This window comes from Aristolochia californica, unplaced genomic scaffold (assembly GCF_029961685.1).
Source record: "Aristolochia californica isolate CCGP_79_NKW_82.1479 unplaced genomic scaffold, dmAriCali1.0.hap1 SCAF_4, whole genome shotgun sequence".
NCBI classification, from domain to species: Eukaryota; Viridiplantae; Streptophyta; class Magnoliopsida; order Piperales; family Aristolochiaceae; genus Aristolochia; species Aristolochia californica.
The window spans coordinates 38624521-38647240 of NW_027182103.1; the positions used below are offsets into that span (position 1 = coordinate 38624521).

At 37.8% G+C, this 22720-nt stretch overlaps 1 protein-coding gene across 2 annotated transcripts; it reads right to left on the reverse strand.

Moving 5' to 3' along the window:
* Positions 1-1199: 1199 nt before the first annotated feature.
* On the reverse strand, positions 1200-6574 carry LOC137962351 (transcription initiation factor IIB-like). 2 transcript variants are annotated; one of them, XM_068809164.1, is made up of 9 exons: positions 6145-6573; positions 5415-5574; positions 5126-5324; positions 4947-4971; positions 3536-3665; positions 3310-3440; positions 3128-3216; positions 1835-1911; positions 1200-1426 (listed from the first exon to the last, which is right to left on the reverse strand). In XM_068809164.1, exons 2-9 carry the CDS (start codon positions 5476-5478, stop codon positions 1293-1295), a joined length of 849 nt encoding a protein of 282 aa, XP_068665265.1. In that variant the 5' UTR covers positions 5479-5574; positions 6145-6573; the 3' UTR covers positions 1200-1292. The 2 variants fall into 2 exon arrangements, with proteins under 2 accessions (XP_068665265.1, XP_068665264.1); XM_068809163.1 differs by having other exon boundaries at positions 5126-5574; positions 6145-6574.
* Positions 6575-22720: the final 16146 nt, after the last annotated feature.

The following is a 22720-nucleotide window of genomic DNA, read 5'->3' on the forward strand; positions in this document are numbered from 1 at the left end:
CAAGAAGAAAGGACGGGTGGAAGAGAGGGGAGAGAGGGAGAATCTCCAGTTTTAAAAAGCTTTTTAAGATTTTGGTTATTAGAATATCGATACAATCCAAATAAACTTGTTTCTATAAAGTGTTTTTTTTTTTTCATTTGATTTTTTCTATAAAGTGCATATTTTTTCAAAAGGTACTTTTTTCTGCCAAAAAAAGGTTTTGCCATACCCGCAGCTTCGAATATTTTCTCAAGTAAAGACGATTGAACGACATATGAGTGTAATGCCGAATCGTGTCAGAGATGGGCCAATATCCTTATCTAATATGTGAAAATAATACAAGATAATATGCTGGGTCATACCCTTGATGTGTATCAGAAATTGAATACGCCCAGTTCTGCTTACAACCCCCTAAGCATATCAAGCATCGTATCTCCAATCAGTAACGGACAATGCCTAAATAGCAACATTAACAATTTTACAAGAAAACTTTTTTTTAAAAAAAAAATTATAAAAAGGTCAAAATAAAATTAAAAAACAACATCATTAATATCTACAGGACAATGTTCTTGAAAGGTGACGATGCATATACTCCCTTTGCAAATGAATGCCTACATATGCATACCATTAAAGGCTCATAATAGTAAAAAAACTAATTTGATAGCATCATTTGAGCTGTGCTCAAAGTAGTTTGATGGTAGCGAGTAAAAACCAATTTCATGAATAGATTCTGTTCATCAAGCCAATATGCTAGCAGCCAGAAAGTTTATATATCACAAACATAGAAAAGGCCACTCCGCTGGCCACTAACAAATCATTCCATAACACATAAATAGAACAGTCATGTAGACCAATAGTGGGTCCCTGTCTAATCTTTTGGTACCTTTGCAAACAATAAACAGCACAAATAACTGATCAATAAGAAGAATCTAGGGAAATTTTCTTGCCCTCACTGAAGACTTTTTGCAGTAATAAATAAACTTTATCTTGCTACAAACACATGAAATTCATTCAAAATTCACAGTTTAACAACCATTAACTTTTTATAAACTTGTATATAAATAATGATTTTCAAGCCCCATTTTTACTAATAATCTCTTTTGTGTTCTTCTGTGGGTGCTTAAGAGATGAATTAAATACAAACAAGAATCTAATAAAACCAGTCAGTCGGGTTTCCAAGGGATTGTCTTTTCTCAGCTATAACATTGTTGCGGCTTCCATCGGAAGAAAAAATATTTCAACTAGTTCTGTTCCGAATGCATATGTTAAAATCACTTGCAAGATCAAAATATTCTAGGTGAACATAGATTGTGTTATGGAGTACAGAGATTTCTAAGGTCCTCCTCTTTAGCAAAAGAGGTTGGTATGAGCCTTGATGCATAAGGATAAAGGTCCTTGTACGAATTCCTTATGGTCCCTTCAGCTACTCCAGTGGCTAGTGAAATATCTGCAACAACAACATGAAAACTCAAAAACCTTCTCAAACAATAAAAACATAACTAGAGCACCAACTCTTTCTCCTATTTCTAGTTAATGATGTAAGCACATTGTGAGTGTCAATCTCCAAATGTACAAAACAAAGTACAACTGCATGCCTGTTATCAAGTAAATACAGAACAAATTTGTAGCAACGAAGCAGCACTACCATCATCGGTAACAGACTTCAAAATCAGATCACTACTAATATTGTTAGAAACACCTTTTGCTGTCCATAGTGAGCCAAGTCAATAGAGGGTCTTTTCCTGTTAGTGCTTTATAGGATGTGTGTATAGGAGAACAGATTAATACCGTTACTACTAAATAATAATAAATTAATAACATAAATAATCATGTAAAAAAGGTATTCTTTTGCTACCTCTAAGAAGCTTCTTCTCTTCTGACAACTGGGTAATCATGTAAATAACTGCTGCTGCTATGGATATAGGGCTCCTCCTGAAAAAAGTAATTAAAAAATTTGTCATGAAAAGAAAGAAAGAAAGTAAAGAAAGAAGACAAAAATCTGAGAATATAACAGTAACAGTATTGATTGAAGTCGATCCTTGTAGAATTGGTAAAATTCAAAAAGAAAGTTGCTCTTGCCTAATCTTAAAAAGGCAGAATATTCAAGTTAGTAACTAAAAGATTGGGCAAATTCAATTTACAGACATCACTCTGTGCAATTCAGAAGAAAAGACTAATAACATGCATTAAGTATCCAGTTAATACACAGAGCACCTGCAAGTAAAAAGCTCATGCCACTTGCTTGGGCATGCCAACTAGTAAATCCATAAATAATAAATAAAAATAATAATAATTAAATAAAAAGTATATATAGCGAGAGAGAGAGAGAGAGAGAGACTCAAAGTCTAGAAAAGGTTGGCAGCAGCAACCTGTTTCCCTCTTTAAAAAATCGCCCTATTAACTAGATGCCAATCACTCCAATATACTTGTAACAATATCATTTTTCCATTTTTTTATTCAAAAAAAAAAAAGTAGTAATACTGAGGACATAGGATAGAAAAAAAAATAGTCAATCAAATCTAGAAGAAACACTTCCATCTTCAAAAATTGATGCAACATGAAATTTTTCTTAAATCATTAATTACAAATTCAATAATTTACATATTTATAAAAAGAATATAGGCATACACAATCTCCTTCAAAAGAAATAACATTAATAAATAGAAATGAACAGTAAAGAGATGCAGTCTTTGTCTCTTTTCAGCAGGGAGAGCCTTAATTCATAGCCCAAAATCTTATATAATTAAGTGCTAAGGCTTGTTTCATTTTGACCAAATCATTGCCAAGTAGCATATGATAACATATAGTGAAAATTAGTATCTGTATTTGTTTCTATTTACAAGAGAAATTAATAAAGAATTAGATAGCTGAAAGTGAACATTAAGCAAAATAAAAGTCAATATCAATCATTTACAAAAAGATAAACTGAAACAAAAAATAACCTTCAAAATTGTATCAAGCAATTTAAAATATGGAAATTCGTATAGAATAAAAGAGAGCGAGATAAATAAAGTTAAAGCAATTAAAAGAATGGACGTAATGAACCCCATCAGGAGCAAATGTGACCTTCAGGTCATGATTTTAGCATGTTCCTCAAAAGAAAGTTAAAACAAAATGGTTGCCCGGACTAAAAGGAACTCAGTGGTACCTTATATCAAGCTCTTCCGACTTCTGAACAGCTTCTTGGGCTGCCTTCACTGCTTGATTTGTCATACCAAGATGGGAACAAAATCTTCGCTGCAACATCGGGTCGAGGACACAACCAGAGAGCCATTAGAAACGCAACTTCCAAAATGGCATGTAAAATTACAAAAAAATGATAATACATACCAGAAAATCACCAGCATGTATGGTTCCCATCTCCATGGATTGACCCATCTCTAGCTCCAACTGTTTCACGATGTACTCTTTTGCCCGGCCAATTTCCTTTTTGGTGGCTCCATTGGCAACAGAGCAAATTTCTATTTGAAAGTCACAAATTCAAGCAGGGAAGCTCATACTATACTGAAAGATAAATGAAAAAGCATCCAGATGTTGATTAAGGCTTAAGCTGTACCCTTTACTGTGCGGGGTTTGTCTTCTTGCCGACAAGCAATATAAATACAAGCAGCCAAGATGGCATCCTGATTTCTACCTCGGATAGACTTTAGATCTTCCACTTTTTTGTAAATCTCATTTGCTCGATCCTGAAAAAGCAATTCCAAATCACTAAAACACTTGGATAAAATATGAAGGAAGCATAATTCCGCTTGTCTTAAATATTTTTATACATTTTCAACGTGTACTTTTATAAAATTTCAAATATTTTCAAAAGTAGATTCAACTGAATGAAAAGAATATTTCAAAACCTTTTTGGAAAAATTTATCATCTTTGGTATCATCTTAGTGGTGACTCAAGCTACGGCCACCGATCCGTTGTCAATAAAGTAAACAACTGGAAAGTGTTCAACTACATTTCTCTCTAAGTTCTATTCAAGAAGCACTTGCATGCAATTCCAAAATTAGAGAAGTATTTTGCGACAATATTCCAAGCTATGTGCAAAATCTAACTCCTGCCGCAACCAACTAACCACAATCTGGGGAAAGTATCATCAACAAATTTTCCAATCATCCACATTTGAAGTACTCAGTATTGACTAGAATTCCTCTTATAGGAAAAGGAAAGCACTTCACCATCAGATTAAAAATATGTAAAAGAGATAAGAAAACCAACTATTTGTTCAAGGAAGAATCCCACTGTACACAAGTCAGCATAGTGAATAATCCAACTTATTTCAGTCAAGGCACTCTAAATAAGTACATCACCCATTAAATCAACCACTATCCTTTAACAAGTCAACTTAAGAATTAGAAGATGACCAGCTGCAAACGATGACAGATATATGGGCTGGAATATTTAGGTCAGTAAATCCTAATGACAAATACATTATAAATTGAATATGAGTATAAGGAGTTTATTCCTTTCTAGGAAAACTGCTGCACACCACTTGACATGCTGATACAGAATACAGAAGAGAATTTTAATAAGAAAAGAGTCGACAAAAATAATATTTCAGTATCCCAGTATTCCAATTGAATGACTTGAGTTCAGTCAGAAGCTGAGACAACCGAAACAAAGATTTACAACTGAAATTTGCCCTTATTTCTCTTTCAAGTGGTGAGAAAACAATTGAAGAAGGTAAACCTCATAATGGAGCTAGCAAATGACAGAGTAGAAAGGAGGATTGTTCAAATAGCAAACCTCAACATAGTTCGAAACAAACTCCGATTATAATAATATATTCTTTGCCATGAAACAAATGAATAAGCAATTGCTCAGAATAACTTAACGGCAAGAAAGTTGTATTCCAGATAGAAATCGTCTGAAAAATGCTAACATGGAATGACTATTTTCTTCGTAAGTTACTATTGGAGAAACAGATGTTGCCTTAGAATGCATATTTATTACACCAGTTGATGCATTTTACCTTTATTGTAGCAACCAGTCCCAACCTGGATAGCAAATGATGTAGTCAATATATTTCCATACTTCAATTTAAAGAACAAAGCAATAGAAACACTTGCAAAGAATATAATGGATCAATATGATCAAACATGCAATGAGAGATATACTAGAAGATCAAAACAAGTATATAAAAGAGCAAACCTATCAGCCATTGTGGCTATCTTGCGAAATGCAACAATCAGAGATCGGTCGGGATTGGAACCACGGTTCTGCCAACGCCCAAGAGAGGACGAAAGAAAATCGCCCTGAGCTCCATTGGGCATGGATATGACAGTAGACAGACCACCATCAGTTAAGAGAGGATTAGAGGGTCCACCAACACGAACAGGATCATTGTCACCTGACTCATTAGCAAAGGTCCTCCACTCAGAAGTCTCATCAATGGAATGGGCCTCTAGGACCAATCCACATTCTGTGCACACTGTGTCACCTGCAGAGTGGTCAAAAGCTACTTCTGTACTCTTCTTGCAGTCAAAGCAATACGCATCTGCCATGGATCACAACAACTGTTCTTCTACTTTCCGTCTCTTGTTCTGTTTTCACGCTTGTTCAATTCTTATAATCTCTTAATGTCTTTCCTATACAACCACCTGATCACAAAGGAATAATGAATGAAAAAGATAAAATCTACCAATCGATGTCTTAGATGAAGTAGGAGAAATTTGTTTTTGTAATCGCAGGGAAATTATGGCATTAAGCCGACTTCTTTATCTACTTTTTCCAAGCCTTGCCCGGCCGGCCACATGAATCCATGGCATCGATCCAGACATTTTGCAATTGAAATACCAACTGATCACACGACATGGTAAATAAACGAGGCAACATCTAGTGATGAAACAAATGAGATAGCAGCAAACTCAGTCAAAAGAGGGTGATAATAGAGAAAGTAATTCAAGAAGAAATGAGCAATCAATGAACTCAAACAGAGATCTGAAAATACCTTCCCATCATTTTGATCAATTCGTGAATCGGAACTTCAACAAGATATGAGGTAGGCATTGAAAGTGATCAAATTCGTAAGAGCAAATAATCGAATTACAGAGTTAGGACCCAAAAAATTGCGAGAAATAAGACATCGATACCCTAATGCGTGGGAATAAAAATAAGATTTAACAAACAGAAAAAAGACAGGAAAAAGAAATGTAAAGGGTGACACTGACCTGATAGTAGACGGAGGCGAAGATTGCTGTGGCAGAGGAACGTTGGCTGAAGTTGGGTTAATAACACTGATCTCCTCACAATCGAAACTCGTAAGGTTTTATGCAATCAAGATAATAAAATAATTTTAAAAAATTACAAAGATCCTCCAAATGCGAGCTTGAAACGAAGGGCACCCGTTAGCAAACACCCTCGACAGCGTTTTATTTTGACGTCGAGTGCAACACCAAATACTTTGATTTTCTATTTAAGGACAGTTTCTGTGAGAGCGAAACGGCAGCATGCAAGAAAACTTTGCCAGGATAGAAAGTGAGAGAGACAGTTGTTGCCGCTTCTCGCTACCGATCTTTTAGCTGTTTGTATCTAGCATCTACATGTAGTCAGGCTGGCAACTTTTGAGCCTTGAGGTGGAGAGTTGGCCTCGGGTTAAGTTTGCCACAGGGAAACCTGCTGATATTTTTAAATGAGCAAAAAGCACTACACTAAAGAGAGGATAACTCCTATAAGTACATAAGATGGCTGTTCAGATGCATCGACAATTGGTTAATCTTTAGATTGATCAAAATTACACAAACATCATGGAACAACATTTTCCCAAACCTGCCCCCCCAAAAAGTTTATGTCCTTGTGGCTCATCCCAATGATAGAAAGTAATATAATAATACCTTGGAAAATACAAGAATTGACCCAATGATGTTTCTAGGTCATATGTTGTGGTGGGGTTTAACAATACTCTTCAAATCATGTATTTCAAAATTTTAACTATAGAAGATATTTTGGCTATACTACAAACCAAATACAACAATTCTTTACACTCTCAATATCAATAACTTATTGGAACCCATAGAAAAGAAAAGAAAAGTTATTTTCGTTTGTTTGGCAAATAGAGAATCGTTGAGAGAAAACTTAGTTAATAATTTTTCTCTCAAAAAATTATGGAATTTGGGGAGAAAAGAAAAGAAGTGGAAACTTGAGAGAAAATCTTAATCATAAAAAGTTAAAAGTATTGTTAATTTTCTTTTCTTTTTCATTTTTCACTTGTATCCAAATAAGAAAAATTATATTTCTCTTCCATTTTCTCTCTCATTTTCCATGGACATCCAAACAATAGGAAAAAAAACTCTTTTATTTTATTTTATTTTCTCTTTCTCTTTCTTTGATCTTCTTTTTCTTTTCTCTCCACTTTCTATGGTCCAAACACAACCTTTATTCGAGCAAAATGTGAAGAAAGTGTCGCACAAGAAAGCATGCACATGACATTACAAATGAACTAGTTTATCATGGTCTTGTGGTATATCCTTTGATAAGAAACCAAAGTCGATACTATTATCAACTCTTTCCCAAAATCTCATAAATACATTGTGAATTTCTAGTCTTTGTCTAAGTCGAAGGGGACAATAGAATAACAAGTCAATATGATTGACCACCAAGTAGATAAGATGGTCCAAAATTCAATATGAATTATGCAAAACCAATGAGTACTCATTTGGCTAGTCACTTTAGGCTATCTAAGGAACAGTCACCTTCTATAGAGCAGGAGCGAGCCAACATGGCCAATGTGCCTTATGTTTCTGCTATTGGCAGTCCCCATGTATGTCATTGTGATCACTAGACCAGACAGAGCTCATGTAGTGGAAGATGTGAGCAGATATATGAGTAATCCAGCTAAGCAACCTTGGGAAGTAATGAAGTGGATTCTCAGGTATTTGAGAGGTACTACAGACTCAACCTTATGTTTCAGAAAGTCAGAACAGGGATTATAGGGTTATGTAGATGCTGACATGGTTGGAGATATTGATGGCAGGAAGAGTACCACTAGATATGTATACACATTGGGTGGTACAATAGTTGGTTGGGTCTCTAAGTTGTAGAAAATAATTGTTTTTTCCACTACTGAGGCAGAATATATTATTGTGACCGAAGCTAGCAAAGAGTTGGTATAGTTGCAGTCTTTCTGAGAAGAATTAGGTCTCAAGCATGGGAAGAATGTGTTGTATTGTGACAGTTAGAGTACTATTCATTTAACAAAGAACCCTGTTTATCATGCCAGAACAAAGCACATACAGGTGCGTTATTGCTTCATTAGATCGGCTCTTGAAAATGAAGTATTAGCACTTGATTCAAGGGAGTCAGAATCCGGCTGATATGTTGACAAAGACTGTTACGACTGAGAAACTGAAGTTGTGTGCAACTTCAATTGGACTTCTCTCTGAGGATTGAGAAGTTGTTACCGTTGCAGAGGAGATAATTATGATGGATTAGTCTCCAAATGGGAGATTGTTAAGTTGCGGAACCTAAGCAACGCCCAATGCTGAGTCGATATGCGGTTTGGGAATTTCACTCTTGTAAAGCAGTTGCCCTAGTTTTCTTTTTATAATTGGGAGGGGGACGCTAATAGGGTTTTATCACTCATCATCCCGAGGAGCATCATCTGTTGCGGCCTAAGAGAGGTTAGAGAAACATACCGGTAAGTGTGTGATTTTTCTTGTAAAGTATTTCATCTTCATAGTGGATTACTGCAGCATCAAAATACAGGACGTAGTCTCACCTTGAGGCAAACCTGTATAAATGTTGTTGTTTTTTCGTGCTTACTTTTACTTCCTTCCACGATTATTATTATTGCTCTCATTAGTTTGGAATTAGGACATCTAATTCCTAACAGTAAAAGAGGCAGAGAAGAAGAAAAAAAAGGACAAGAGAAGGAACTTGGGTAAAGAAGGGAGAAAGAGAGAAAAGGGGACATAACCTTTAGGCTAAGAGAGCTTGGACTAATTTGAAGAAGGGAAGAGAGACTTGATTGAAACCCTTCATCCAAGACCCTTTTTCTATTACATATTTAGTAAAACTCCTCAATCAATTAAGACCCCTAATTACATCAATCAAGGAAGATAAATTACATCAATCAAAGACGATAAATTACATCAATCAGTTACATTAATCAAGGAAGATTAACAAATCTTCCATATCATGTGAGGACACCTCATGAAGATTCTACCTCGTGTGATGACTCATCATGCCACCTCATGTGGGCATGGTGGGTTTGGTCCCACCTTCTAAAAAAATTGAATTGAATGGTTACAAGGCATAGAGGGACTAGAGCTATTTCCTAAAAACCTTTTATATGGGACTAACATAATACATCTTCTTTCTTGCAAGGCAAGCAAGCCTTAGATTATGTTAGTGTTGGCCTAGGTGGCTTCTCAAGAGAAGGGTAAATTGAGAATATAAAATATAACTTAAGTGGTTAAATTACAAAGTCAATGTAAAAAATTTAAGAGAAAAAACAGATACCAAAAGGAGATCAAAATGTTTTTTTGATTTGCCCACAACCATTGTAGGGAAAATTCCACTAATATGCTCTCTTAATTGAAATTTATAGGCAAAGATATTTCAACTCTCTTTAAGCCAAGTGTAATACCCAATTATACATGACAAATCTCTCCTAAGAGATCATCTTATAGTTAGATTCTGGCTCTAGCGGGCACTCCCCTTTTAAATTATGATTCTAGAAAATCTATTTCACAAGAAAATGAGAATACAAAAGAGAAAAGAGAAACTTATACCTTCTTAAAGGAGAGAACCATATCCTAGAGAGATCCAAGCTTCCAATCCTTTGAGTAGAAGAAGAGAGTGTATGGACCTTGATTTAGCTAATGCTAAGAGATCTGAGAGAAAATACGGGATTTGAGCAGCACATTCAACTTTTTCTCTCTAAAAGAGTAGATTTGTAATTTCAAGTGTGAAACCTTTTGTAAATCATTTAGTAGGCCAATAAACGTTAGTTGTTACACCAACCCCCCCCCCCCCCCCCCCCCCCCCCCCAAACGAGTTTGGACACAGTCGTCTTCTAACCATTTTCAAAAAACAAAGTTGTAAAAAGTATTGATCAATCAATGAGAATGAATGATCGATCAATTATATATAACAACTATATTTTTTGAGTTCTCTAAGCCTATTGAACAACCAAATAATCAATCAATTGAGTTTTCAACCCTTTATAAAACGCATTGACCGATCATGCTTTATAGAATTGGCTAGGTAGTATTTTGTATGATCAATTACTACAATGGATGATCAATCAAGCTTTATAAATTCTTAAGTATTGATTGACCAAAGAATCAATCAATGAGTTTTCAACCCTTTACAAAACTCATTGATCAATCATGCTTTATAGAATTGGCTAGGTAGTGTTTTTGTATGATCGATCATACTACAATGGATGATCAATCAAGCTTTATAAATTCTTAAGTATTGATCAATAAATGAAAATGAATGTTCGATCAACTATGTATCACGACTATATTTTTTGAGTTCTCAAAGCCTAATGATTGATCAAAGAATCAATCAATGAGTTTTCAACCCTTTACAAAACTCATAGATCGATCATGCTTTATAGAATTGGTTAGGTAGTGTTTTGTATAATCGATCATACTACAATGGATGATCAATCAAACTTTATAAATTCTCCCTTACTACATTTTTTCTAATCAATCTTACCTATGTAGGATGATCGATCATGTTGTATAGATTCTACTAGATTGCATTTTGGATGATCGATCAAGTCTATATAGGTTGATCGATCATGCCTACTGCCAACTTGCCAATTTGTACTATAAATATGATATAGGCTACTAAGGGAGTAAAATTTTCAAATCATTTGTATGTATCGATAAAACATAGTTTGAAGAATTTTTATGCCCTAAAGCTCCAATGCTCATAAATACCTTAGGATTGAAATTTTGGTTGAATGTCCTCTTATAAAGCTAGAGTTCTTGAAATTTTTCCATGTGAATGGGCTCTTGATCATCAAATCTTCAAGCTTCTTTGTAAATGCTTCTTCAAGATGACTTGACAATGCATTTCTACATGGGGTTTTGTATTGATTTTGCTTATTCTTCTTCATAGATCGTGATTTTTATTTCTTGAAGGAAATCTTAAATGCTTGAATCGCAATTAATTTTTTTATCATCAAAATATGGCATGAGGGTCAACCTATGTCTACAATCTCCCCCTTTTTGATTATGATAAAACCTAACTTGTAGAAATTTAAAACATAATCCCATAAGAGTATTTCATGCATGTCTTTTATTACTCTTACTCCTAAATTTTTGCATTCAAATTTGAATTTCATTTAAAGATAATATCAATGTTCTCTCCCCCTTTTGTCATAGATAAAAAAGAGAAGCTCAAGGAGTACAATGGGTAAAAGGGTAAAAATATATGTATTTCATTTCATAATTTTAAAAATATTACATAGGAGTACAAGAAATACAATTGAACACCAAATTTTAAGTACCAAATAATGTAAAATGATCACAACCTGGGTCAATATTAAACTTGAAACTTAGGATTTCATGATGTATAATCACAATAAAAGAGGATTAAGGGGTGAGAAGAAGAAAAAGAGTTGTGGAGAGAAGGTTTTAGGAGGAGAAGAGGAAGAATGACGAATTTGGAGAAAGTAGGAGGAATAATAGGGTAATAGACTTATCCAAACCCTCCCTCTTAAGTTGCATTTATAGATATCAAAAGTACTAATATTACAGGAATTCCCTTCATCCTAGTAAGAGTGAACAAGAGACATAAATCATAAACTAATTACATCAGTGTCATCTTTAGGAGATGACTTTTTATTTACCATCTTGCCACTATTGTGCGGGCTTGTGGGCCTTCTCCTTGTTATGTGGGTTTGAGCCCATCTTCCACATACTTGGACAAGTGGGTTTGGGCCCATCTTCCAACACCCCCTCAAGCCGGGGGAGAGAGAACATTATTAAATGCTATCAATGGTGTATAAGATATTCCCATATAAAATAGTTGTCCACCATATCTTTGAACCCCATCATAGACTTATCCAAACCCTCCCCCTTAAATTGCATTTATAGATATCAAAAGTACTAATATTACAAGAATTCTCTTCATCCTAGTAAGAATGAATAAGAGACATAAATCATAAACTACTGTGTGGACCTTCTCCTTGGTAAGTGGGTTTGAGCCCATCTTCCACGTACTTGGACGTGTGGGTTTGGGCCCATCATCCAACACTCCCCCTCAAGTTGGGGGAGAGAGAACATCATAAATGTTATAAATGGTGTATAAAATCTTCCCATATAAAATAGATGTCCACCATATCTTTGAAACCCCCCCCCCCCCCCTGGCATAATATAAGAGAGAGTAAAATCACTCTTAGCCATAAGAAATCAGTCCATACTCTATTTCACAGGCGGAAAAGTAGCCCTACTGTGGGACACAAAGTCTACCCACTTTCTTAGGGTAGCTAAAAAATACCTCTTGGATGAATAAACCAAACGATAACGAATTGTCTCAACACTAGTGGGTTCGGTTGGGATACAACCACACAACGAGTTACTGCATATCATTTTGTATGGCAAGACTACATAAAGGTCAGTAAATCATGATATATTGTAAAACATTTTTTATGTTTTAGACATTACTAGAACTTTATTCCAAGTCATCTAAAGGATATTTTATTTCGGTAGGAACATAGAGATGTTAAAAATTATATAAAACAAGGTTGCCCCCTTTACGACAAATTGGTTTGGTAGTGGGAAACTCAATAGCCACGGGGACAACTAGTATAACTCATGTAGATGTAGACGATGAACTCCTCCATGGTGGCACAAGCTGGTGGGACCCACCATGAGGACATGGGCTGGATTTACTCTATTACAATATGGAACCGACCATAGTGGCACAAGTTGGTGGGACCCACCACGAGAACGTGGGACCCCAAGAAGATTCCTCATGTTGTGGACTCAATAGCACACCGAGTCACCCAAAGGAGGAGGCAATGACTCATTGAGTTCATTAGTTTTAAATTTCATATTTTATATTGTTTTAAGTCTAATTTTTCATTAATTATGTAATAACCTAGGACGTAGGGGCAGAATTATCATTTTTTAGCCCTAAAACACTTATGACGTCAAACCCTATTTAGGCCCTGTTAGTGCGCAGCGTAAGTGAAATGTATTTCACTGACGCTGGATAAATGGAGCCAAAATGCATTAGTGCGCAACGTAAGTGCAGGGGGAAAGTGAAATACAGATGTATTTCGCTTCCCCCCATTTTAGGCATAAAGCCATGGTAAGTGAATTCAGAGGGGTCGAACTCTGAATTCACTTACCATCGCTCAATTACATCTCGGGCTCGGGTTGTTGGGAAGGAAGCTCTATCGAACGAGGGTTTCAGACAAAAAAAAATTTCTCTCTCGCTCACTCATGACCTTTGGCGATTTCAATTGTCCTCTGTTGTGCGATCTTCGACTTCTCTTCTCTCTTGACCTCCCTCTCCTCTCCCTCTCGACCTCCGTCGCAGAGCACGGGAGATTGAGCCTCTGTCGCAGAGCCTCTCAGCTTCCCTCTCTACTCTCCCTCGGCGTACCGTCGGAGCGCCGCCTCTGTTGCCGTTGCCCGCTGTCGTAATCTCCTGCCGCTGAGGAAGACGACGTGCGCCGTGAGGAAGACGATGGTTTAATTTTTCTTGACTTAGGAAAAATTAAACCATCGTCGTAAAAATAATAATTTTTATTTTTATTTATAAAATAATTATTTTTATTTATTTAATATATTTATTTTATAATTACTACATTAAATTAGTGATTTAATAGTCATAATTAAAATATTTCATAAATTGTTTTGGTTAAATTATCCTATTGCTATAATTAATTAAACCCATGGTTTTAAATTTTGTGATAATATATTATTAATTAACAATACATAAAAATATATTATGTTATTGATAAATAAATATTTATTTATTATATTCATGTTTTTATTATTGTATTAAACTAGTGGTTTTTAATGTTAAAACATATCTTATGTTATTAAAAAATAATTTATTTATGTATTATATTCACTTATGTTATTTTTTTATTTTTTTATTAATGTATTCTAGTCACACGTAATTAGTGTATTAATTTATAATAAACTATAATCATTAAGTAATATAATATAGTTTTTCATTAATTAGGATATTAACATATTCTAATAACATTTTAAATCACTTATAGGCCCTGTTAGTGCGCAATGTAAGTGAAATGTATTAACTAATATTAATTTAATTTTCTAAAAGTCAGATATATCAAAATATTGTATTTAATAAATAATTTATATACACTTTACACCACACTTTCCATTGTGCACACTAACACAAACAAGTACTTTACACTGTACTTTACATTGTGCACATTAACACAAACAAGTACTTTACACTGCGCTTTCCATTGTGCACACTAACACAAACAAGTACTTTACATTCCTTCTCACTTTCCCCAAGGAAAGTACTTTACATTATAATCCACTTCCCCTCTGCACTTACAAAGTGCACTAACCCTCCCCCCCCCCCTTAAAGGGTAAAGAAATAGAGAAAATGAAGTATTGAATTAGGTTAAATAGGGTTTGGAGTTCTCCTTGACGAGCTCTAGGGTTGGGAGGTATCCTTGACGAGTTCCAAGGTATGGTTCTTTTGATTTGATCTTTATTTCTTTTCTCTTTGAATTATGTTTGTATTGAGATTATTCAAGAGAAAGGGAGAGGTGTTTGAATACTGTTTTTCGAGCTCAAGGAGGGGCTTTAGCCTCCTTCACGTCTACAGCAATAAGAGGGAAGAATTTTTCCTAATTTCGAGCAAGAAAAAAGAGGGTTTGATTCCCTAATCGAGTAACTCATTCAAAGAGGCAGCTTTAGCCTCTAACCGAGTAAGGGAGGGTTAAGAAGTCCTAATCTCTCCTACGTGGGTAGTAGCAATCCTTCTAGAGGGACCCTACCCTTGTTGACGTGAGCATCAAAAAGGGGTTTCACCCTTCCTGGTCAAGAACAGCAAGATAAGTCTTTTATTTAGCTAGAAGACTAAGAAAATGAAACTCATTTTCAAGCATAACGAGAACAGGAAGAGAAAGGGAATTCTTTGTTTCATTACTGTGATCAAGAACCCTAATATAGTTCTGGATTCGCAATTACCTCGCCGAGTTACTAGATCCATGGCTAGGGACTATATCAACTTGGTATCAGAGCGGGTGACACGGCGGAGAACATCATGAATGAATTAAGGAAGTTGGTGCTCAGAGGTCAGGCAGAGAATGACAGAAAAATTGCTCAAATCATGGAGGTATTTCCTAATATAAATCTTGAGATTGAGAGACTTAATGGGATGATGAGAAATATGACCACTGGAAGGAACAGAGGGGAAGATGAGTTTGTTGGGCGCACTAGTTATCCTGGCCAGCTTGGAAACTTCAACCAGGGAAGAGGCACTGTACGCAGGTATACAAAACTTAATTTTCCTACTTTTAATGGGTTAGAAGGCCCTTTGATTTGGTTGCATAGGTGTGAAATAAATTGTATCCATCAAAGAACAGCAGCTAATGATATGGTAGGGTTGGCGGCTTTCCACTTGCTTGGGGAACCACAGCTTTGGTATCATCAAGTTGAGTCGGATAGATTATTGATAGATTGGGAAGAGTTTAAAGAATTAGGCACTATACGCTTTGGTCCTCCAGCCTACAACAACCCCTTGGGGGATTTGGTATTGTTACAACAAACTAGTCTAGTGGAGCTCTATCAAAAACAATTCCAGGAAAAATTAACAAGAGTTGGCCGGATAGTTCGCGTAGACCAGCAGATCAATTTATTTACAGTGGGCCTTAATGAGTCATTATGACTAGAGGTGGAGCTACATGCACCTGCTGACTTAGCTCGAGCAATGTAACTTTGACAAAAAGTTCAAAACACGAGGCCAGCATGCAAGGGGACTATAACACTTCCTCCACTTGGCAAGGGCGACGAAATACTTCTCCTCAGGTGCCACATCCAACATTACCTCGTCCGAGAAACAATCCGAGTACTACTCTAGCATCCGACACCCAATCTAGTACTCATCCACCTCATTATATAAAAAAAATCGACAAGTGCTGAGATGGCGGAACGGAGGTCCAAGAATTTGTGCTACAACTGTGATGAACTGTACCAGGCAGGTCACCAATGTAAAAGGTTGTTTTGGCTCAAAGTGGATGAAACATAGGATACAAATGATACTGATGATATTATTGAGGAGGAACAACCAGAAATCTCTTCGCATGCTATTACTGGGCAAAAATCTACCAAAACTATGCTAGTCAAAGCTTAGGTCCTCGACCAGGAACTTGTGGGAGTAGTGGATTCGGGAAGTACACACAATTTTCTTAGCTTAACTGCTGCTCAGCATCTGCAGTTATAGATCCTTCCACATCCTACAACCACAGTTTTAGTGGCCAATGGAGAGAAAGTCCTTAGCTACAAGATCAACAAAACGACAAATTTTTTCATTGGTACAACTTTATTTCATGTAGAATTTTTTGTCATACCCTTGGCCGGCTTTGATATGTTGTTAGGCATTAAATGGTTACAAACATTGGGCCCCATTCTGTGGGACTTCTCTGCTTTAACGATAAGCTTTGTATTGCGCGGTAGTCAAATGTTTTTACAGGGGAGTCAGGTGGACAAACCCAGACAACACTATTGAAAATCTTATTGATGAGTTCTCCAACCTCTTCCATGAGCCTTCCGGATTGCCTCCTTTGAGGCACTACGATCATCGGATCTGTTTAAAACTAGGTTCTGAAGTGGTGGTAGCTCGACCGTACTGGTATCCACACCTACAGAAAGATGAAATTGAGAGATAGTGTCAGACTATGTTACAACAGGGCCTTATTTGTAGCAGCCGGTCCCCGTTCTCTTCACTTGTGTTGCTCGTGAAGAAACATGATGGCACATGGAGGTCTTGTATTGATTATTGGGAGTTAAATGCTCAGACAGTGAAGGATAAGTTTCCTATCCCGGTAGTGGAGGAGCTCTTGGATGAATTACATGGGTCGAGGATCTTTACTAAACTGGACTTACACTCTGGATATCATCAGCTCCGTATGCACCCCTCCGACATTAAGAAGATAGCCTTCCGTACACATCACGGCCATTTTGAATTTGTGGTCATGTCGTTCGGCTTATCAAATACACCCTCCACTTTTCAAGTACTGATGAATGATGTATTTAGCAACTATCTTCGAAAATTCGTACTTATTTTTTTTATGATATACTCATATATAGCAAGTCTGGCGAAGAGCATTTAGCGCATTTACAGATTGTTTTTGAATTATTACGAGCACATCAACTCTATTTGAATAAATCCAAATGGACTTTTGCGGCTTCACATGTCGCTTATCTCAGCCATATTATATCACATGAGGGGGTTAATGTTGATCCCTGAGAAGATTCAGGTCATTCATGATTGGCCACAGCCTCAATCTTGCTCAGCTTTGCGAGGATTTTTGGGTCTAGCAGGATACTACCGCAAATTCATTCAGAATTATGGTCCGTTGGCAGCACCTTTGACTAGTCTCCTCAAGAAGAAGTCCTTTATTTGGAAAGAGGAGGCCACACAGTCCTTTGAGGCCCTCAAAACAGCTCTTGCCTCCACACCTGTCTTACAACTTCCCAATTTTAAAGACTTATTTTTGGTTGAGTGCGACGCTTCTGGTGGGGGCATTGGGGCCGTCTTACAGCAGCAATGACATCCCATTGCATATTTCAGCCGCCAGTTGGCAGTTCGTCACAAATTGGCAGCGTATGAACAGAAATTAATAGGGATGGTCAAGGCGGTCCAACACTGGCGCCCTTACTTATGGGATCGTGCATTTCTCATTCGTATTGATCACTATAACCTTAAATTCTTATTGGAACAACGTCTCACAACTTCGCTACGGCAACATTGGATCAGTAAGTTGATGGGATTCGACTTTTCGGTGGAGTACCGTTCCGAAAGATTAAACAAGGCAGCAAATGCCTTGTCACGGCGTTTTGAAAATTAGCAGCTCATATATGCGACCAGCCAGCCTCGTTTCCTCGTCCTAGACTTGGTGAGAGAAGCCCATGCCTCTCTTCCGGACCTATAAGAGCTACACAGAAAAATTTCAGAGGCGACAATGGAGTCTAAGTGGTCCATCCAGGATTCACTTATTTGCTACAAACAACGGATTTTTCTTCCCTGCACTTTCGAGTTGATTCGGGCCATTCTCTCTGCATACCATGATAACACACATGAAGGCCTTCAAAAAACTTTGCAACGCATTCACGTAGATTTTTATTGGCAAGCCATGAAGACCTCCATTGCGACATATGTCTTAGAATGTCAGGTATGTCAACACAACAAAGCCAACCACTTTAGTCCAGCAGGTCTTCTACAGCTTCTCGCCGTCCCTACACAGGTATGGGTCGATATTTCGATGGACTTTGTTGAGGGTTTTCCATAGTCTATTAGAAAATCAGTACTATTTGTGGTGGTCAATTTGTTCTCCAAGTATGCACATTTTATTCCTCTGGCTCATCCATATACAGCATCATGGGTAACACAGACTTTCCTTGAGCATATTGTCCGATTACATGGCATTCTAGAATCTATTATCAGTGATCGGAACGGGGTATTTATAGCACTTTCTAGCGGGAAATTTTTTGTCTAAGCGGCACGAAATTGAAATTCTCATCCGGATATCATCCTCAAACAGATGGCCAAACTGAGGTGGTTAATCGCACTGTCGAAATGTATCTACGGTGCTTTGTTGGAGATCGTCCAAAGCAATGGGTTCAATGGCTACCGTGGGCTGAATATTGTTACAATACTTCGTTCCACTCTGCTTTTCAATCCTCTCCTTTCAGGGATCTTTATGGCAGGGATGCCCCTCTCCTTCTCTCTTATACTCCAGGGTCCACCCGCATGGACGCCATTGATCAGGCACTCATGGATCGCGACCAGGTATTACAGACTATTGCAGAACGCCTACGGCGAGCTCAAGTTCGCATTAAAGATGTCTATGACAAGGGACACTGAGATGTCTCATACGAGGTAGGGGACTATGTTTGGTTACACCTACAACCGTACCGCCAGTAGTCTATTGCGGGACCATCGCGCCATAAGCTCTCCCCCAAGTATTTTGGGTTTTTCTCCATTATTAGGCGCATGGGGCCGATGGCCTATCAACTACAACTCCTAGCCACGGCCAAGCTGCATGATGTGTTTCATTTCTCCCTCCTGAAACCGTATACGAAGTCACTGCCTACATCCACTCCGGTCCTTCCTCCAGTGGACAAGGGATACGTCATTCTTACACCCTCCACGGTGTTACGTGCCCATTTGGTCAATGACCAGTGGGAGATTCTAGTCCAGTGGACAGCTATAGAACCTGAAGCAGCTACTTGGGAGTGGTTAGACACCTTCAAACAGGTATACCCAGCTTACGAGCTTGAGGACAAGCTCTTTCTCCAAGGGGAGGCAGATGTTGTGGACTCAATAGCACATTGAGTCACCCAAAGGAGGAGGCAATGACCCACTGAGTTCATTAATTTTAAATTTCATATTTTATATTGATTTAAGTCTAATTTTTCATTAATTATGTAATGAGCAAGGACGTAGGAGCAGAATTGTCATTTTTTAGCCCTCAAACAGTTATGACGACAAACCCTATTTAAAGGGTAAAGAAATAGAAAAAATGAAGTATTGAATTAGGTTAAACAGGGTTTGGAGTTCTCCTTGATGAGCTCTAGGGTTGGGAGGTCTCCTTGACGAGCTCCAAGGTATGGTTCTTTTGATTTGATATTTATTTCTTCTCTCTTTGAACTCTGTTTGCATGGAGATTATTCAAGTGAAAGGTAGAGGTGTTTGAATACTGTTTACCGAGCTCAAGGAGGGGCTTTAGCCTCCACGTCTACAGCACTAAGAGGGAAGAATTTGTCCTAATTTCGAGCAAGAAAAGAGAGGGTTTGATTCCCTAATCGAGTAATTCATTCAAAGAGGCAGCTTTAGCCTCTAACCGAGTAAGGGAGGGTTAGGAAGTCCTAATCTCTCCTATGTGGGCAATTGTAATCCTTCTAGAGGGACCCTATCCTCATTGATCAAAAAGGGGTTTCACCCTTCCTGGCCAAGAACAGCAAGATAAGTCTTTTATTTATCTAAAAGACTAAGAAAAGGAAACTCCTTTTCAAGCATAACGAGATCAGGAAGAGAAATGGAGTTGTTTACTGTATTACCGTGATCAAGAACCCTAATATAGTGCTGGATTCACAATTACCTCACCAAGTTACTAGACCCATGCTAGGAACAATATCATCTCATGAGTTAGAATTTTAGTTATATTAAATCTCTAGTAGATTATGTTATCTTTTCAAGATATATTTATCTTAGAGACAAAGAGTTTGAATAATGTTAGAATTCTAGTTTGCATCGAGTTATCTTATTATGATAGGTTTATCTTTAAGAGTTAGAATTTGAATGTAATTAGGACTCTACCATGTCCTCGACTATAAATAGAGGACTTGGTACATAGATTGAAAAAAGGTTTTTGATGATTATTGATATGGTGAGTGATTCACTTTTCCAAACTTATCAAGGTTTCCTTGTGGCGTTCTATTAAGCACCTAGCCAATACTATCCAAAAGACCGGCATGTTAGGAGCGAAAGACATAGGTACTTAACCTCAGGATCATAACATCACACCCCACCTTCACGAACTGACGACCAAGGCGGCACAACGACACTGGACCAACCGACACTCGCAACGGCTGCGCGACCTACCAGTAATTTTAATCCAGCCTCTACGTGCCTCGGGAAGCGAACTCACGATGTGGAAGCTCACTCTGATACCAAATGTTAAGCACCTAGCTAATACTACCCAAAGACCGGCCTGTTAGGAGCGGAAGACATAGGTACTTAACCCAAGGACCATAACACGTTCAATATCGACTAATCAAACGGATTTTCCATCCCCGTTTATGGCATCTTCACTATACCAAGGTTCTTGTTTTACTAATCAACGGATCACGGTTTCCATCAAACTTGAAAAATCTTGGGGACGATTTCCAGATTTGGTATCGGGTTTCATCACGAGTTGACGTGGTTCGTATCCGTTAGTATCAGAGCTTTGGTTCATGAAGTTTGCCTATCCTTTTTTTTGTTTATTTTTCTTTGTTGTCAAAGCCATTTTTTTTCTTTTTTTGACCAACAAAAAACAAATCCAAAAAATAAAAAGAGAAGACGAACGACTGATTTAGCCGTTGCCGAGAAGGAGGAGAAAAAAAACTCTCGTTCGGCTGCTTCTATATTCGTGCCATCGCCGAAGAAGGAGGTTGTTTTGCGCCGTTGCCGAAGACAAAAAAAGAGAGAGAAACGCTGTTGTTGAGGCTCGCGAAAGAGGAGGAGTTTTTTTTTTTGCTTCTCTGTTCGTGTCGTTGCCGAAGAAGGAGAAGCCTTCTCGATGCCGTCGCCGGAGAAGGAGAAGCTCTGTTCGGCGTCGTTGCCGAAGAAGCCAAAAAAAAAATTTGCGCCAGCGAAGACGACGGACACTGAGCCCGTCGAATTATCACCGAACTCTCGGTTGGTTCTTCCGAGCAAGTCTGACGTTCCTTTATCCTCAGAAAACCACTGGGATGCCGTCTCTGGTCTCGGTGCCGTGAGGAAAAAAAATAAAGACCGTCGCCCGCCCTGCTCGATGCCGTGTGGAAAACGAATTGAAGCATCAGTTCTCGACAAGGTTCCGAACTTACCGACGCCCGCACTGTTCGGGATCGGCAGAAGGCAGAAGATGACCCCGATTAAATTTTTCCTTCCTTAGGAAAAATTTAATCAGTGTTGGAACCGGGAACTTAGTGAGCTGAGTTTCACGCCAGACCGAGGCCACTGAACCGAGTCAACCCAGGCCTACTCGGACCGGGTCAACTCAATGAGTCAACTCGGGTTAAAAAAAAGGGTATTCCGAGGCCAACTCGGATCGGGTCAACTTGGATCAAAGCAAAAAAAAAAAAAAAAAAAGTACTGGACCCATTCTCTTTTGCATGTTATTATAACCTTGTTTGCAGATTTTTAATCATGTCATATGATCAAGAGATTCCATCATCCGGTGTTCAGAATCTATAAATGCAAACATTAATGGGAGAGATGAGATAGATGATGAGGGCGGAGTTAAAAGACATACATGGGAGGTTGGATAGGGCAGAAAAGGGAACACAATGGGGGCAACCTGCATTTGTTGCCAACAACCCAAGGAGGAACAGGATGTACCGAATGGAAGTTGAGGATATGAGTGAATTTGATGATTAGATGAGGAGTCTGATAGGATGTCAATGGGCAGTCATAGGAGGTATGACTGGAATAGAAAAGCTAGGAACCGGGTAGATAACAACTTGGGAAATATTAAGATGAAAATTCCCGCGTTTCAAGGCAAAAATGATCCTAACGCATACATCGAATTGGAAAAGAAGATGGAGTTGGTTTTCGATTGTCACGACTACTCGGAGAACAAGAAGGTAAAACTCGCTGCAATTGAATTTACTAATAATGCTATTGTGTGGTGGACCAGTTGTGCATCAATAGGAGGTGGAATGGAGAACGTCCTATTGAAAATTGGGATGAGATGAAGAAAGTGATGAGACGACAATTTGTACTAAGTCATTACTACCGGGATCTATACCTCAAGCTGCAAGGTTTTTATCAAGGTAACCGAAGTGTTGATGATTATTATAAATAGATGGAGATGACTAT